Here is a 19,597-nt window from a genome sequence, read left to right on the forward strand (position 1 = left end):
TCCAGGAGGCCTGAAGCATAACGATGAGTTACTTTGTATTTTGGCTCCTCAAGTTTGTTAATTTCAATTATTTTTGTAGCTCTTGAGCTTCTAAATTCTCTCATGGAGAGAAAATTAAAGTCTTTTGCGATAGGCAAAAGATTTCAGCGTATGTAGGTGGGTTTTTTCAGAAACATATAGATGTATTCCAATTACAAATAAAATTAATAGTTGAGCTATCCAGTAAAAGTAACAGGAAATTTTTGCCTTGAACATAGTAGGAATATCAAACTGTGATAGGAATAACTTAGGGTACACATCAATGTAGATTAGTGGGCACACCCTGGAAATTCTTGAGTAGGTCTGAGAAGTATGGTCCACATACTTGGCTATAAAGAAGTTTCCCTGTGATTCTAATGCAATGATCTCAGAAACACACTTTGAGACATATAACATTTAATTATTGCTGATTATTTTAAATCTCTGTTTCATCCCCCTCTCCCCCGCTATTTATTCTGGGGATTGAACCCAGGACCTGCACTCTAAGACTGAGTTACACCCCCAGCCCTTTTTTTAAAAAAATTTATTATTTATTTATTTTGTGGCACTGGTGATTGAACCCAGAGGCACTGTACCGCTGAGTTATATTACCAGTCCTTTTTATTTTGAGACAGGGTCTCACTAAGCTGCCCAGGATGGCCTCAAACTTGCCATCCTCCTGTCTCATTCTCCTGAGTAGCTGGGATTACCAGCTGTGACACCTTGCTCCCCTAGAAACCTCATATTTGTAATGTGAACTAGAGAACCCATTATCAATAAAAGAATGCTTCTATTTTGGTGTAGTTTTGTTAGGTACTAGGTAACAATGAGCAGTGAAATGCTCTTTAAATTACTTTAGGGTCTTCTTTAAACTATCCTCAGAGTGGACGAGAAATCAAATAGTGGCAGTTAATCCATAAAAAATAAAAGCAAGGGAACTATTTGGAAAACACATCAAGAGAAACGGATTAATGAGACTAACTCTTGAGAGGGTCTACGGAGGTTGATGTGAAGCTAGAATTATGGCTATAGGTGTTTCCATGAGTCTGGAAAGGAAGATCCATTAGTAGCACAGGCACAATAAGGTAACTTCTGACCAGCTATTGACCCCAACGCCCACATTCACATGGGATTGACTTGTAGATGAAGTCCCCCTAAATAGGATGGCCACCACAACAGTTCTGGAGAGGACCAACTAAGGTCAAAAACACCACTGCCTTCTGAGTGCGGTGGCACACACCTGTAATCCCAGCAACTCAGTAGGCTGAGCCAAGAGGATTGTGAGTTCAAGCCCAGTCTCAGCAATTTAGGGAGGCTCTAAGCAAATCAGTGAGATCCTGTCTCTAATTAAACATAGAAAAGGGGCTGGGGAGATAGCTCAGCTGGTAGAGTGCTTGCCTTGCCTTGCAAGCACAAGGCCCTGAGTTCAATCCCCAGTACCAAAAAAAAAAAAAAAAAAAAAAATAGAAAAGGGCTGGGGGTGTGGCTCAGTGTTAAGCACACCTGGGTTCAATCCCTAGTACTGTCACAGAGTGAAGGTAGCCCACTCTCTCATGAGAATGTGCTCTGCTTAGGCCTCACTTGGCCTTTACTTTACTTTCACTTATAATAAAGTTCTCTTGGATGGCTTTTTGTGTCTGACTTTAAATTTTCCTTCATCAGAATACAAGAACCAAGGTGTGAGTTTCAGCTTCCTGCTTTCCTGTGGCAGTTTTATTTGAACTTGAGCAACCAATGTATCTACAGCTAACATTTTTCTGAATATACAGCACAGGCCTGTTCCCTTGTTCTAAACAATTTCCATACATTAACATATACAATTTTCACCAATATTTGAAGTAAGGGCAATTACCCTATATTTACAGATAAGGAAACTGAGGTATAAGAAGTTGAATAATTTGCCAGAGTCACACATTAGTTATATAGCTAAAGCAGTAAAGCCAGGATTCAAATTTATCAATCAGGTCCATGTTTAGCCATTGCCCTCTGTTACTTGTTTTCACTCAAACTGTACTGGTTCAATTTTCTCATGTACAAAGGAGTAGTGTAGTCATAATTGGTAGGAACTCTCTGCCCAGCTCAATGGAAAGCATGAAAAAATAAAACTATTGGTCCAAATAAAGCTTTTGGTCTTAATGCAACTTGATGATATTGTAAAGTAGGTCTGAAGCAAGGATAGCAAACCTATACTAGTCACAAACATGTAATTAGCTGTGTATATTTATTGCATATTGAAAGAATGGACATTTTTTTAAGCTGTCTATTTTATCTTAACTCCCTAAGGTCTCCCTCCCAGTGATGGGAACAAAGCCCTTAAAGCTGTTCCAGGAAACAGCCCCAAACAGAGAGTAAAAGAGTAATTGGAACAAGGTAGTATTCAGACAGTTAAGATATATATGATATAAGATTACCGAATCTACGCCCTGTTGTAAAACATTGTGAAACATGTTGTATGTCATCCGCAAACCCAGACCCCCTTTGGAATTTCCCGGCAGCTTTGTTCCCCTTTTTCCTTCCATGTGCGACCCCTCCCGATGTGTGGTTTCTGCCTTTATAAACTTGTAAGATTTTTTGCTCGGGACTCGACTCCTCGACTCCTGCGTGAGTCCCGAGTCGGGTCCCATCGCGCTGGAATAAACACCTCTTGCGGTTGATTGGGGTTGCCGTCGATCCGCGGGACAGAGTTGGGGTTTCCTTTTTGGGGGCCTTACAATATGAACTAACGATGGGAGAAGATAATCTTAATTTTAAAAAATTATCAGTTGTTGAAAGTCTATCTGGGAATGCGTTTAGCAACAGTTAAAACTAAAAAGCTAACAAGGGCTTCAACGTATGACTTTTAAAAAACCCGTAAAAATTATCCTGTTGGGTAATGTTTCAAATATCTGTCAAAACTCATACTACTATTCTTCCTCTTCCTCCTCCTCCTCTTCTTCTTTTTATTTATTAATATTTTATTGGCGTAAAGAATCATTGTTGGGTTGGGTGCTGTGGTGCATGCCTGTTATCCCAGCTACTTGGGAGCCTAAGGTAGGAGGATCACAAGGTTTAGGACAACCATGGCAATTTAGAGAGACCCTGTCTCAAAATAAGAAATAAAAAGGACTGGGATGTAGATGTAGTTCAGTGGTAGAGCACCCCTGAGTTCAATCCCCAAGACTTCCAAAAACAGAAGAAAATCATTCCTGAGGGCTGGCAATGTGTCTCAGTGGTAGAGAGTTTGCCTAGCACGTGGAAGGTTCTAGGTTCAATGCCTAGTACTCCCCCACGACCATTTTTTTTTTTTTAATAGGGGATTGAACCCAGGGGTGCTTAGCCACTGAGTCACCTCCCAGCCCTTTTCATTTTTTGTTTTATATTTTGTTGCTTAGGCCCTCGCTAAACTGCTGAGGCTGGTTTTGAACTTGAGATTCTCTTGCCTCAACCTCCCCAGCCACTGGGATTAATGTGTATGCCACTGTGCCAGGCTCCACAATCATTCTTGGACAATACTGCATGCATGAAACGAAAAACAAAGTGTATCTCAAATGTTCTTATGAAACACTAACTTCATACAGTAATGTTGTTGATATCTGTCAAGAAGGAAAAAGATAAATAGAACACAAAATTTACATCATGCCATGGGATTCAAAAGATATTTTTCCCATTATATATAAATCATAGCATACAAAGGAATAAAGTTCTCTCAAACTGCTGCAGTGTGGCATTTGTCAGCAGAGTACTATTTGCATTTTTATTTTATTATAAATTGATAAATTACAATTGTATATATTAGTGGGTACAGTGTGATGTTATGATTTATGAATGTGGAATAATGAAATCAAGCTAATTAACATATCCATCACCTCAAATACTTATCATTTTTCGTGATAAGAAATTTATTCTCCTAGCAAATTTGAAGTGCACAATAAGCTATTATATTCACCACATTGTACAACAGATCTGTTTTTGTTTTTCCTTTTTTGTAGTCCTAGCCTGTGCATACTGGGCAAGTGGCTTACCACTTTGACAAACTCCCACTCCCTTTCCTTTTCTCTTTCTTTTTAGAATATGCAACAGAGCTTCAAAACAAGAACAAAAACTTATTTCACACCCTCAATCCTTTGCATTTTTTATTTGAGACAGGTTCTGATTAAGTTGGCAGGACTAATCTCTATCTTATGATTCTCCTGTCTTGGCCTCCCTATTAGCTGGGATTATATCTTTGGATCACCATGCTAACTAGGGTTTTTCAATTTTTGTGGCTATTATGTACAGTGTTGCAATAACTACGAGAGTGGAGATGTCTTTTGGCCATACTGATTTAATTTCCTTTGGAAACACAGTGGTCGTTGCAGGACCATATGGTGGTTCTATTTTTAATTTTTTGAGGAATCTCTACACTGTCTTCCATAATGGCTGTCCTAATTTACATACCCACCAACAGTTTGCAAGAATTTCTTTTTCTCAATCAGTCACTGTGCATGCATATAATACCATCAACTCTGGAGGCTGTGGGAGGAGGATTGCAAGTTCAAGGTCAGCCTTAGCAACTTGGTGAGACGCTGTGTCAAAATAAAAAATTGAAAGATTTAGGGCTATGCCTCAATTGTAGAGCATCCTTGTGTTCAATTCTCACTACTGGGGAAGAAAGAACAGAACAAAACAAAACTCCTGTCTCCCTTTTCTCTACATCCTTACACCTGCACTCCAACACTTGGGATTGAGCCCCAGGATGCTCAACCACTGAGCTACATCCTCAACTCTTTTTATTTACTATTTTGAGATAGGGTCTCACTTATTTGCCCAGGCTGGCCTTAATTTGTGAGCTTTCTGCCTCAGCCTCCTGAGTAGTTGGGATTAAAGACCTGGGCTGGGGTGCCAGGTTGAGGTCTATGGTAATTAGCATAAAAGTGAAGCATAGGGGTAACAATCATGTTGGAAGGATGCGTGGAGAAGGATGAGGGTGGGGATGGGGATTTGTTTTGATTTAGTAATCTCTTAGCACTTTCCATCAGATTGAGAAAATGGCCAAAAAGCAGGGAGGGGTACCCCTTGAGATTATAGGTAGAACTAATTCCTCGGAGGCACTGCCACTGCCAATATCTATGACCAAACAATAGTAATTTAGTGAGATGTTCATTTTAACAGATCTATAGAATGAGAGAGGAGCATTTAAATTTCTACAGGAGGAATGTCATGGGAGAGTAGATAAGGGATTTTATACCAAGGAGTGGTTTTAGTTGACCCTTATCACTTTTGAAAGAAATGTTCAAAACACAAGGAATATTCAAAGACAGAAAGTTTAAAAAATTTGGTGGACTGTCCAAAACCTGACAAAGTGGGGATAAGGATGGTGAAGAAGGGGAGCAATGTCCCAGTCATAATAGTCTGGCATGTTATCCCAAGGCTTTAGAGACACATACTGTAATGGATGGAAATTGTGGAGGATTTTTAGCACAGGAGTGAGGATTAAATCCTCATTTAAACAGATCCTGAAACTACACTTTTGAAAAAGTCACAACCAACATGACCAGCCAGACCATTTTTTAAAAATGAAAAACTGAAGGGGAAAAAAATGAATAATGCAAAATTCTACTCTTGTAGAATTTATATTCTAGCAAGGAGAGGCGACTATAAAATGATAGATACATAATTTGAGTTAGTGATAAGTGCCAGAAGGAATAATAAAGCAGGTTAAGGAACATAATGACTGGGAAAAGATACCTTCCTTAAGGGACACTCAATGGTTCTTTTCACAATTCTCAAAGTCAACATGGACACATCAGTTACATTATAACTAAAGTCTAAGTATTGCAAGCTTGTCTACACATTTCATTCACTAGTAACTTTTCCTTTTAAAATACATGTTCTTGCCAAAGCCCAGAAAATAAGGAGCAAATTTTCCTCTGAAGGAAAAAGGCTTCTCAAAGTTTTCTGACTGCTTCCACCAGGTCTTTGCATTTCAATCCGACACAACTGTTCATCAATTTTTTTTTTTTTTTTTTTTTAAACTGGGAACCGAACCCAAGGGTGCTTAACTACTGAGCAACATTGTCAATCCTCTTTAATTTTAAGAGAGGGTCTCCCTCAATTGATGAGGCTGACTTTGAACTTGGGATCCTCCTGCCTCAGCGTCCCTAGGGCTGGGATTACAAGAATATGCCACCACGCCCAGGTTTGTTCACCATTTTTAAGCCTTTCATTTGAAAGCTTGGCTCACCAGGCCTCATATATTTCTCTTTCTCTCTCTCTGTCTTCATTTTTTCATTTAAGAAACATATTATGTACTGAATGGTTGGTTTGGCAGAAATTTTGCTAACAGGAATAACAGAAAAAAAGCAAAAAGCAGGGCTGTATAGCTATAGTTTAATTGTGTATGTGTATCTCGGGGCGGATCAGAAGCAGGGCCAGGAACCCGAGATGCCTAGAGTGAAAAATTGTGTTGCTCCTGGGCCTTCAGTGCGGGATTTAAATTCTGCCTGCTGGGGGGAATGCTCAGAGGCATATGGAAATAAGGAGTAAAATAGTAATAATAATGAGAACTAACTTAAGCATTTATAGTAGTTCTTCCAAGTATGAAGCTCCTGCCAACCCCCATACAACAGAGGAATGCAGATCTTCTCGGAGTTAAGTAAGTCTATAGAATCACAAGGTCGAAGGGCGGGCCAAAATCTGCACTTTAATAATGCTTATCTTCAGGCCATTGTTATGTTCACTGAAAACTTGAGAACCGTTGGCCATTCCTACCTTCTCACACTACACCTTCCACCAGTTACAGTTATTAGCCCTATTTTACAGAAAAGGAAACTGAGGCATAGAAAAGTTAATTAACTTGTTGAGGACAGACCCAACCAGGGGTCGAATCTAGACGTGCTCGCGATGCAGCTCTTCCTCTTAAACTTAACAGTCCATTATTTCCTTTTGCTAAGTGATCTGCTTGTTAATACAAATACTAGACTTGGAGTTGAACACTTGGTCTGAAGGCTCATCAATTCGTCTGGTAAATTTGGGCCAATCATTTACATTTTGAATTCCAAGTCCATCGCTTTGGGCAAAACACCCCCACCTGAAGGTGGCCTGAGGGGCGGGGCGGGGCGGGGCGGGGCAGCGGGGCAAAGAAGGGAGGCGATCGACGCCTCCGGCGCGCCGCTGCCTGTTGGATTGGCTCGAACCTCTCCCGCCAGGCCTGCCCTACTCCCGCGCGCTCCTGGGCCCGCCCCCGCCGCCATCTTGGTCCAGAAGGGAGCGTGTCGCACGCGTGAGTAAACAGCCCGAGTCGTGAAAGTCGGGCTTTGGCAGCCTGCAAGTGCAGCGGCGCAGCGGTGGAGAGGACCCTGTCCTGATCATCGTACGTGGGGTTAAGTATCCCGGGCGCGGTGAGAGGCTAGGAAACCTTCGGCCTGGCGCAGCCTCTGCGAGACGCCGCGCTCCCGGGTTTTCTCCCGCCTCCACCCGCCCCCCCCGCGCAGTTTCCTCCCTCGGTTGAATGCTGCCCGGGAAAGTAGTGGCGGGAGCGGGCCCGGGCCCGAGCGCGGCGTGGGCCCGAGTGTGTGTTCCTGGGCGCAGGAGAAGGTTAGGGCTTAGGTTTGTGCTCTAGAGGCCGGCGGTGTGGTCGCAGCGGAACTGCGAGTACGGGCGCCGGCACTCAGGTGTGAGAGCAGAACTCGCACTGGGCCGCCGTGGGGCTCTTTATATCGGTCATTACATTTTTCTCCTTTTCCGGCCCTGCCTTAGGGTGGCCGACATGACGGCCCCAGGTCAGAGCTCGCTCGCCCCGCTATTGGAGACACTGGAAGATTCCTCCGCCTCCCTTGGAGAGCAGACGGACGCCTACCTAACTTTGACCAGGTGAGGCCCGTGGGGTGGGAGGCGGCGCTAGAGGTTGGGACGAAAGACGGTTGTATGGGACTCGTAGAATGAGTGAATTCTTTCAGTCTGGCAAATGTGAGGACATCGGGGTTGGGGATGAGTGGGGTATATATAGGGTGGCGTATGTGCTAAGTGACGTTTCAAGGGCTGCTGCAGCGCTTAAGCTGTTTGGAATGAAGGAGACTGCGCGCATGTCTTGCAAGCAAAGGGTTGGAGTTTCTGCTGGAAGTGGTTTTCAGTGTGAAGTCCATGTGAATTGATGTATTGCGAAATGACAACTCAGAATTTTTTTTTAATGGACCACTAACCTGATTTTTGTTTCAGTGACATAGTGCCCCCCCCCGCCAAAAAAAAAATGCCGAAAGCTTTGTAAAGGATTTCATAAAATTGGTAAATTTGTACCTGGGGATAGGGATTATTGTCCTATTTTCACATGATGAAACTGTCAAAGCTAGGGTACAACATGGAGGCAAAAAATCATTCTGATGTGTCTTATCACATTTCTGATGTGTGTTGAATCATATAGTTATATATCCATAAGTATCTTAAGAGTAGGGCTAGTTCATTTCTAAGCTTTTATAGAGATATTTTAGGCAGAGTCTAGTGCTTTGTTTTTTTTTTTTTGCCTAAGTTCTTGTTTTGCTTTTTAAGTCGGATGACTGGAGAAGAAGGGAAAGAAGTCATAATAGAAATTGAGAAAAATCTTCCTCGGCTGTACAAAGTTTTAAAGGTCTGTATCTTTGATTGAATAGTTTTTGAATATTTAAACCACACAGTTGACCCATAAGAAATTTTCTAAAATACAAGCAATAATGTTTGTTGGATTAATATACCTTTTATTGATTTATTTATTGTATATGAAATGTTATCCTCCTGTGTAGGTGTGAATACAGTGAGCACCACATTGCCTTTTTATTGCTTTACATCTTTCACAAGCTTTTTCTCACATTATTCTCTGTATCTCCATGAGTTTACCATTTTTTTCTGTTTCTTTTTGGCAGTTCCTAGGATCAAACACAGTGCCTCAGGATACTAGTTAAAAGCTCTCAGTGAGCTACTCCTTCAGCCCCTAGTTTGCTCTTTAATCTCCACTTTGCAGATGGAGAAATTGTTTTAATTTGTCTAAGGTTTTCCATGGCCACTCGAATCTAAAGCCTGTAGTTTTATCAGTCTTATTGGATCAAATCAGTGATCTGAGATTATTTAATCCCTTTTCATTCCTTTTGGGAATGTATTTGTAAGGGATTCTAAAATAGTAATTATCTGTGGTCTCCTTTGTTTATAGCATTCATAATTTATCTTCACTCACCCTCAGTTTTTGCAACTTATGCCTAGTTATAAACTGTTACAGTTATCTTTTGCTTGTTTACTGTTACAGTTATCTTTTATTGCTTGTTTACAGGGAGGGGGTATAGTTTAATGGCAAACTAAGAACATATGTTTTTTGTTCTGAACTACTTAGGAGGATTCATGATCTTCCTTCCTCAGCACTTAACTTTTTAATCCCCCCTTCCCCTGGAACTCCCAGTACTCAGAATTGAACCCAGGGTCACTATACCACTGAGCTACATCCCTGGGCCTTTTTTTATTGTAGTTTTGACCCATGGTCTTGCTAATTTGCCCAGGCTGTCCAATAACTTTCCATCATCTTCCTGCTTCAACCTCGCATGTGACTGGCATTATGGACTTGCCTCATTAGGCTCCAATCCAGCAACGTTTTATTTTATTTTATTTATTTATTTAGCCATGCTGGGGATTGAACTCAGGGCCTTGTGCTTTCGAGACAAGCACTCTACCAGCTGAGCTATCTCCCCAGCCCTTTGGTTTTTTTTGTTGTTGTTGTTTTTGTTTTTGTGGTGCTGGGGATTGAACCCAGGGCCTTGTGCTTGTAAGGGAAGCATTCTACCAACTGAGCTACATCACCAGCCCTCTTTTAATTCTTAATAAAATTAGCTGGGCCTCTAACTTGGAATCCTCCTGCTTCAGGCTCCTGAGTAGCTAGAATTACAGGCATGCGCTACTTCATCCTCAGCGGGTATTTTATTTATTGAATTCTGTAACAGATTTTTTAAAAAATAAATTCTTAATGAATTTGATTATCATCCTTTCATAGGGACTGTGCTAATCTTCTCTGTCTTCCAATTTTTTTTTTTTTCTTTCTTGTGATATTGGAGATGGAACCCAGGGCATTGATTAATACCCTCCTTTTTATTTTGTGATAAAGTCTCACAAAGTTGCTGAGGCTGTCCTCCAACTTGTGATCATCTGTCTCAGCCTAAGTGGCTGGGATTATGGGCATGCGCTAGCACACCTGGCTCTATTCCAAGTTTTAGTATGCATGCTGCCAAAGCAAACATGGAAATAGTATTATTAATTAGTATTAACTGCAATGTTCCATTTTTTCTTTTATTACATGTCACATTCTAGCAGTATATTTGATGTGAAGACATGCACCTTCAAATAGTTAGGTTTTGAACACATGGGATCAGGGACCCTGTTGCATGCTTTTTTGAATCAGGTTGCACTGTTTTAAAGTAGGGTTCGTATATAAAGTTCCTAATGAATTATTTGGAACCAAATGGAAGGTTAGTAATAGGACAATCAGTAGAAGATCGCTGTGTAAATAAAGCAACCAAAGAATAATTAAATTTCTTCAGAGTAGGAACCATAGTAGGTAAAATGTTTCTGTATTCACATTCAGAATTCTGTAGGTTTGTCTAAGAACCCATAACATTCTTGAAGATGAGGCAGACCTTTGTTGAGCTAGAGGTATAACTCAGTGGTAGAGTGCTTGCCTACCATGCTAGCTGTGGGTTCAGTTCTCAGCACTGCAAAATCATCAATAAAAAAGGCATACCAAAGTTAAGGAACTTTTTCAAGCAAACATGTTTAATGAAAGTTGATCACAGATGTGGGCTTCTAATATCAAGGAGACCAGAGTAGTAGCTCTCAAATCATCAGCCTTACTTGTTATATGAACAGGTGTTTAACTGAGGGTCTCACTAAGTTATGGAGGCTGTCCTTAATTGAGATCTTCCTGCCTTAGGCTTAAGTTGCCGGGCTCATGGGCATGCACCACCGTACTGGGTTATAGTTGACTTTCTGATCATACATTCTTACCTACTCTGGAAAGTTTGTTGATTAATTAGTTCAAAATGTAATGAACTTGCTTGTTTTGTAATTAATTGACTTTTGATTTCTAAAAATTGATTCATGGTTGTACTTATTTGTGGTAAATGTGATTTTGTTTTGGTAGACTCATATTTCCAGTCAAAACTCAGAACTGAGTAGTGCTGCTCTACAGGCCTTGGGGTTTTGCCTATATAATCCCAAAATTACCTCAGGATTATCAGGTAGATGATTATGACTTAATATTTTTTATTTTTAAATGTAACTTTATTAAAAGTATTTTTATCGCTGAATTAGTTTCATAACTTGTAGTTTAGGATTTGCTTTTGAGAAATGTTTGGATATCATCACTACCTAGACATAGTTCTAAATTTGATAGAATGAAGTCTGCTGTAGAAAATAAGCCTGCTTAAACATAATTGTACACTGAGGGTATAAACTGTGTTATCCAGGGTCCTGGGTTCCATTCCCCAGCACAGAATAAACAAAAAACAATTGATATAAAAACAGAAACTTTATTTAAACATGCCTGTCTTTGGAAGTTAATAACTTATCTGATTGTTTTACTTAGGCCTATGCACTAAGGAACATTTACTTGAAAGTTTCTTTCACAGTAGTGGGAAATGTAGGATAACATGGAACTAAAAATGAGAATGAAAACCCAGACTGTGATGCCTTCTAAGTTTCAAGTAGTCTGAACTGTTGCTTGTAATTAAATAGTTAGCTATCCTAAAGGAATGCTGGGAAGTAATCTTTAGAGAGAGGAAATTGGAATAGGTAATAAGGATCAGAAAGTTGTTTTCCTGCTTTTTTGTTTTGTACTTGTACTGGGTATTGAACCCAGGGACACTTAACCATGGAGCTATATCTCCAGCCCTTTTTTTTCCCCCTGGTACCAGGAATTGAACCCAGGGTTGCTTAACCACTGAGCATCATCCCCAGCCTTTTTTATACTTTGAGACAGGGTCTCGCTGAGTTGCTGAGGCTGGCTTTGAACTGCTATCCTCCTGCTTCAGCCTCCTGAGCTGGGTTTACAGGCATGTACCACTGCATCTGGCTTCTCCATCCCTTTTTATTTTCTATTTAAAGACAGAGTCTTGCTAAGTTGCCAAGATTATAGACCAGTGGCACAACACACAGCTCTGCTTTTTTTTTTTTTATGTTTTTTAGTTGATGGATCTTTTAATTCTTTATATGCGGTGCTGAGGTTTGAACCCAGTGCCTCACACATGCAAGGCAAGCGCTCTACTACTGAGCCACAACCTCAACCCCTGCTTGTTCTTTTTTTATGTGTAGAAGTGTTAGCAATCTAAAACACGAGTCATTCATCTTAGTGCAAAGGTGTGGGATTTATAATATCTTGCCAAACTTTGCATATACCTACTAATGATACTTGTAGTTGTTTTTGTGCAAAATATGTACTTTGGAGTCCTATTTGCTTATACTGTGCTTACTGTGATTATAACTTCTTTGATCTAGATTTTGTGTTTTGGGAAGTTTGATTTCAGTAGTGGTTCTCTGATCCTTCTCTGGATATGTATTTGATTTTTTTTGATTCAAGAGTATTTTTTTCTATATTTGAGATTTTAAAGATTGGGGTGCAGTTGTAACTCTAGCATTTGCCTAACATATATGAAGCCCTGGTTTCAATCCCCAGTACTGCAGAAGATTGTGTACTATACCATATAACTAAAATTAAAACTGCTTCCTTTTCAGAGGCAAATATTCAAGAACTGCTTTCAAAATTGAATGATATTGTTAAGAGTTCAGACAAAAATGTACGTACCAGGGCACTTTGGGTAATATCCAAACAGACGTTTCCCACTGAAGTTGTTGGAAAAGTGGTGAGTATAGTTTTTCTATATCTTAACTATGTCAGCAAAATAATTGTTTTATTTGATTTGTATATATGTTTGGTTCTTTCTTTTAGGTATCCAGTATAATTGACTCTTTAGAGATAGTGTTTAATAAAGGAGAGATACATTCTGCCGTTGTCGATTTTGAAGCATTAAATGTTATCATAAGGTATGCAGTTTGGATGCAATCACTTTAGAATATTGTTTCTATAAATTTAGAATTTATTTCAAGGATTGAACTTTCTGATATTTAAATATGAAATAGATTTTAAAAGAGTGGGTGAATGTCTTTACTGAAAGTTTTAAAAGTAAAGTCTTGTGTTCTTGCTAATGGTTTTTAAAATTAATTTCTTAAAGCTTTTGGGGTTTAAAAAATATTATAACTTCATAAGAGATTATAAAGGGTATTTATGAAGGCAGTCACAGTGTCCAGCATGGAGCAGGAAAATCCTTTCCACCTGCCCTTCCCTACTCTTTAACAGACTTGTGGCACAGACTCTTCCTTTGTTTTTCATTCTTTGTTTTCTTTAGTTATTGAGCTGTTCTAACTTAGCTTTCTGATGCTGTAGTTGATGTTCAAATTATTGTCTGGTTTGCTGGCTGGACTTCTCTAAGGGCCTTGCAGTTACTAACATAATAACAGTATTTTTAAGTTTTCCATGTAAATACAATGTGTTTTCCTTATTTATAAATTTTATAAAAATCAGCTGGGCATAGTGATACACAACTGGAATTTCAGGAGTTAAGCAGTAGGGTCATAAGTTTGAGGCTAGCCTTGGCAACTTAATGAGGCCCTAAGAATTAAAAAATAAATAAATAAAAAGGAGGCTGAGGGTATATCTCAGTGATGGAGTGATTGCCTAATGTATGCCAAGCTTTGGGTTCAGTTCTCTGTACCACGAAAACATTTTCTTAGTTATAAAAAGAGTCCAGGGTTGGGGTTGTTGATCAGTTGTAGAGTACTCACCTAGCATGTGGGAGGAACTGGGATTGATATTCAGCGTCACATAAAAAATAATAAAGTTATTTTGTCCATCTACAACTAAAAATATTAAAAAAAAAAAATTGAGGAGTGGAGCTTAGTGGTGGAGTGCTGGCTTAGGATGTAGGAGGCCCTGGGCTAAATCCTTACCACCACAAAAACATACTTTTTACATAAAAAGTAAAGAAGTATACAAATAAACAAGAAAAACTTAATGTGTATTTTACCAGTCATTACCACTTCATTAACGTATATTCATGAATGTTGTATGCATCCTAATCTTGAACCTAAAACAATAATAAATGATTTTTAGGTGATACTGATAATTTCTTTTCTTTAAAAAAAAAAAAAAAAAAAAAGCTTCACATAATGTTCACACCTTAATTTTGTTCCAAAAAATATTTTTTTTGGCATAATCTGTGACAATTGTATGGTCAAACAAACACAATATTTTTCTATATGAGTATATGTATATGTTCTAAAACAGTGCCATACTAGCATATGCTTCTGGGTGTTGCTTATTTTTCCTACTAGGTTAGAATTAAAAAGTGAGTTCAAACTAATTTATTCATTGATTTCTCCTTTATAGGCTAATTGAACAAGCTCCAGTTCAAATGGGAGAAGAGTCAGTGAGGTGGGCAAAATTGGTCATACCTTTAGTGGCTCATTCAGCACAAAAGGTTCATTTGCGGGGAGCCACTGCTTTGGAGATGGGAATGCCCTTGTTGCTTCAGAAACAACAAGAAATAGCATCTATTACAGAGCAGCTTATGAGTACTGTAAGCATTGAGTTACTTAAGAATTTTCTAAATACTGCATTAAAAGTTTCTGTGCTAAACTTGAAATTCAGTCTAGGCTCATATTGGTATAATTGCACTGTGATTTAGGAGTTAAGCTTTGAATTAAAAGAAAGAATTGCTTAAGTTGGTGTAGACAAATTATATGTAACAGTACAGAAGTCAACTGTCCCTTTTTAATACACCATAGATGTTTTATCCCATCCCCAATGAATGGTGAATAGAAAGGGATTGCATTTCTCCCATCCACTAACCATGCCCAACCTAGGCCCAACCTTGGTTTCTAAGATCAAACAAAATCCAGGTGCATTCAGGGTGGTATGACTGCAAACACGGGATTATATTTCTAAACAAGGGAGAACAGTACCCGATTCAGTGTTATTTGGGTTACTGTATAATTTCAGTAGATATAAATCCTCATGCATGTAAACTTATCTAGTCTGTATAATTTCCAAGCTAATTATTATTTGCCTCAGGTCTTAGGCTTACCAACATTTGTTCTTACAAACATCTGTTGAGCATCTGTATATACAATCATTACCATGACTGTAGTTGTAAACAAGTCTTGTAGAACTTGTTTTGTAGTGAAGAAATGAGGCAGGCACATAGTATATTAAGTGAAGAGCACTATGGAGGTTGAATAGCAGGAACAGGGTTGAGTTCGCCATCAGAGAGAAATGTGAGGTGGTCAGGGAAGGTAAAAATTAGAACATTGGAATCGTGATTTGAAGACAGTATGGGAGTTAGCCATGTGGATAATAAAGGGTAAGTTCGTTGTGAGTAAGAAAACCATTAGTGCAGAAGGGCCATTTTTGTAGCAGGGAATGGTGGTGCACATCAATAATCATAACTACTGGAGAAGCTGAGGCAGGAGGATCCCAAGTTTGAGGCCTGCCTGGGCAACTTAGCAAGACCCTATCTCAAAATTAAGTTTATAAGTTTTTTCTTTTCTTTTTTTAAAGGGGCCTGGGGATGTAACTCTGATAGGTACCCCTGGATTCAGTCCCCTGTCCAGCAAAAGAAAGGGGAGGATCCTGTCCTGCTCTCATATTGTGTACCAAGTTGGTGTTCAGGGAACACTGGGCAGTATGACAGAAGTGGGTGAGTCATGAGGTTGAGAGGAGTAGAAGATATTTTTTAGAGAAACAGGGCCCAATCACATAGGTCCTTGGGTTCATGATAAAGGTACAATTTTTACTCTGGATTATAAGGAAAGCCATGTTTGAATGTTTTGAGCTTTGAAGTGTTATATACACAAGTTTTAGAGGGATTATTCTGGCTGTATTGGGTTCCGGGGATGACTGAGCAACAGCAGGAAGATTAAAGTATAGTAAAGTAGTATCTTTAAGAATTGATTTCATCTCAAATATTCATTTTTAGTAGCATATATGCAGCTTTATAAAATTTGAAGTAAAATTTTCTCATACCCTTGTCCGGGAAACTGAAAGTATTTTATTTTTTTAAGTTTTTAATGTGAGAAGATTAATACTATCATTTTGAACTCTAATTATGTTCAGGCTGAAGTTTTTGTTTTTGTTTTTTGTGGAGGGGTGGGTACCTGGGATTGAACTTGGGCTTTTGACAACTGAACCACATCCCCAACCCTTTTTGTATTTTACTTAGAGACAGGGTCTCACTGAGTTGCTTAGCACCTCGCTTTTGCTGAGGCTTTGAACATCTTCCTGCCTCAGCCTCCTGAGCTCCTGGGATTACAGGCATGTGCAACCACACCCAGCCCAGGCTAAAGTTTTTAGGAGAAAGTTTTTCTACCAGTATATTGGTAGAAAACAAGTGTGATTGATGAATGGTGACATAGCCAGAAGTGTGATAGACCAGCCTAGCAAAGTAAATGTTAATGGTAGAATTCAGATGTTGGTATTTGGATATGTATGGTAAAACAGTTTCAGGTTTGGTATATTCTTTAAATTTTGTGGGGGCATTATTGTAGAAAAGATTATTTGACTAAGATTCAAGTATTGGAAATTATTTCTAGTCTTTGATATTGGATTATTTTTTTCCTTTTGAAGAGACTCTTTGGTAAATATTTCACTTTTACTTACAGAAATTAATCTCAGAACTCCAAAAGCTATTTATGAATAAAAATGAGACTTATGTGTTAAAATTGTGGCCTTTGTTTGTCAAACTTCTTGGAAAGGTGAGTGCCAGAGTTAACTGAACAGTTCACAATTTTTACATGCCAGACCTTTTTACTAATCTTTCCTTAGTTCAATCCATCCTCAGAGTTTGCTTTCCTTACTTGCAAATTTGCCTGCTCTCTAGAATTGTTTGTAAACTCCATATTGGTACTTGTGTAGCTTTCACATCATTTGTAGAAATGCAGATTGGGAAAGAATTTGAGTCACCCAATGTGTGTGTTCTTAGCTGAGGTTCAACAAGTTATACCCTGCCTTCCTCCCAACCCTGAGGGCTGGGATTAAACCCAGGGATGCTTTGTCTCTGAACCATATCCCTATCCCTTTATATATTTTTTATTTTTTTATTTTGAGACAGTCTCCCTAAGTTTCAGAAGCGAACTTCAGACTTGGGATTTTCCTTCCTCAGCTTCCTGAGTTGCTGGGATCAGAGGCATGTGCCACCATGCTGACTATGCCTTTTCTTTTAACTTGCATACCTAAAATAAGTGTCTTCTCCATGAGTATTTAGTTTTACATTTTTTTCATACTTTTTGTTTTTGTTTTTATTCACTATTTAAAGTGGCTTCCCAGCATGGGGCTAAGTGCTTTTCCTAAGCACAGGATGACTGTGATGGGTCTTCTGAAGAAATACACGTGTGTTAATAAATAAACTTTATTCTAACATAAGTTACAGTACTATTGGCTTTCAGTTCAATGTTAGGGAATCAATAGATATTAAGTAAGGGAATTAGTATATATTATGTAAGGTACCTTTACATGGAGAAATAAAGCATAAAATAGGGTTATATATTAAACAGTTGATGAAAGTTCTATGACCAAAGAATTTGTTCAAAGAAACCCAACTCTATTTCCTTTTAAGAATGATGGCCAGGACTGGGGATATAGCTCAGTTGGTAGAGTGCTTGCCTTGCATGCACAAGGCCCTGGGTTCAATCCCCAGCACCAAAAAAAAAAAAAAAAAAAAGTGTGATGAGTGTGATGGCCAACTTTTTCTTTCTTTCTTTTTTTTTTTAATTGGTGCTAGAAATGAAATCCAGGGCCTTATGCATACCACGCAAACACTGTACCATTGAACCACATCCCCAGCCCATTTTTTTTCCATGTTCAAAGTGACTGTACAATATAAATACTGTCAATAGTGAAAATCAAGTGTTGACTAAGTCAATTTTTTAGTGGGGTTGCCTTTTTTATTCTACTTTCTGTCTATGAATTTGCTATTCTGGGTACCTCATAGATGTAGAACCATACATTTGCTCTTCTGTATCTGCCTTATTTTACTAAGTATAATGTTTGTAGGATCCATCTGTGTTGTACCACATTTTAAAATGTCATTTATTCTTATGGCTGAATAATATTCTGTGGTATGTATGTACCACATTTTGTTTAACAGCTCATGTGAGTGGACATTTGGAGTTTTTCTCCCTTTTGGCTATTATGAACAATGTTGTAAATATGATTGTAAAAATATCTGTTGGTGACCAAGTTCTTGGATCTTAAGAGTAGAATTGCTTGTTCATGTTCTATGCTGAAGGTTTGAAAAACTGCCACGCTTTTCCATAGCAGGTGCATTATTTTACATTTTGACCGTTGGAGTGATGCACTAGGATTTACTTACTCAACATCATCTCCAACGCTTTCCTTTTTTTCTTTGTTTTGTAATTGTCATGCTCATGGATATGAGGTGGTATCTCACAGTAGTTTTGTTTTGCATTTCTATTTTTGATCTTTTCATGTTGTTTTTTTTTTTTTTTTTTTTGCCACTTTATATTTGAAGAAATATCGATTCAAGTCCTATGCCCAGTTTAGAGTTGGATTGTCTTTTTGTTCTTAATATATTCTTAATGTTAATCTGATTTGCAAGTATTTTCTTCCATTATAGAGGTTGTCTTTCTGCTTTTTTTAGTGGAGTGGGGGTAACCTGGGATTGAACCCAGGGGTGCTTAACATTAACCATATCCCCAACACTTTTTATTTAGAGACAGGGTCTTACCAAGTTGCTGAGGCTGCCCTCAAATGTGTGTGATTTCTAGCTTCAGCCTCCCACGTTGCTGGAATTATAGGTGTGCACCACCAAACCTGGCGTCTTTCTGGTTGTGTCTTTTGCACAAATATCGTGTGGGCATGTAGTGCTGGAATTGAACCCAGGGCATCATTACCTGCTCAGTGCATGCTCTGCAGTTGAGCTTACCACCCCCCCCATCCCACCTGTGCACAAACATTTAAGCTCAGTGAAGTAAAATATAATTTTTATTATATGTGTTCAGTGCCATATTCATGGAGTTGTTAAATCCAGTGTCAGATCTTTTCTTATATTTTCTTTTTTTGGGGTGCCGGGTGTACTGGGGATTAAACCCAGGGGTAATTTACCTCCCAAGTAAATTTATAGCCTCAGTTGTTTTTTAAGACAGGTTTTTTTACTAAGTTGCTGAGAGTCTTGCTAAGTTGTCAAGGCTGGTTTGAACTTATTCTCCTCCTTAGCTTCCTGAGTTGCTGAAATTACAGGTGTGTAACACTGTGCCAGGACCTTCTTTTCTTTTGTAATATATTTTTTAGTTATAGTTGGACACAATACCTTTTTTTTTTTTTTTTGCAAGTGTTGGGAATTGAACCCAGGGCCTTGTGCTTGACAGGTAGGCACTCTACCAGCTGAGCTATATCCCCAGCCCAATACTTTCATTTTTATATGGTGCTAAGGATTGAACCCAGTGCGTCACAGAGCTAGGTTAGCATTCTACCATGGAGCCACAACCAAGCCCCCTTCTTTTAAATATTATTTCTTGCTGGTAACAGTGGTGCTCACTTGTAATC

General features: G+C 38.9%; 1 protein-coding gene across 1 annotated transcript in view; it reads left to right on the forward strand.

The window, feature by feature from the left end:
- Positions 1–7,210: 7,210 nt before the first annotated feature.
- RIF1 (replication timing regulatory factor 1) overlaps positions 7,211–19,597 on the forward strand; it is a 62,623-nt gene continuing 50,236 nt past the window's right edge. The window contains exons 1-8 of the mRNA XM_079134474.1: positions 7,211–7,348; positions 7,735–7,848; positions 8,521–8,599; positions 11,126–11,222; positions 12,715–12,842; positions 12,929–13,023; positions 14,426–14,615; positions 16,696–16,788. Of these exons, the coding sequence (XP_078990600.1) occupies positions 7,745–7,848; positions 8,521–8,599; positions 11,126–11,222; positions 12,715–12,842; positions 12,929–13,023; positions 14,426–14,615; positions 16,696–16,788 (786 nt within the window). The 5' untranslated portion in view covers positions 7,211–7,348; positions 7,735–7,744. The remainder of the gene's footprint in view (positions 7,349–7,734; positions 7,849–8,520; positions 8,600–11,125; positions 11,223–12,714; positions 12,843–12,928; positions 13,024–14,425; positions 14,616–16,695; positions 16,789–19,597) is intronic.

This window comes from Sciurus vulgaris, assembly GCF_902686455.1.
Source record: "Sciurus vulgaris genome assembly, chromosome: 3".
NCBI lineage: Eukaryota > Metazoa > Chordata > Mammalia > Rodentia > Sciuridae > Sciurus > Sciurus vulgaris.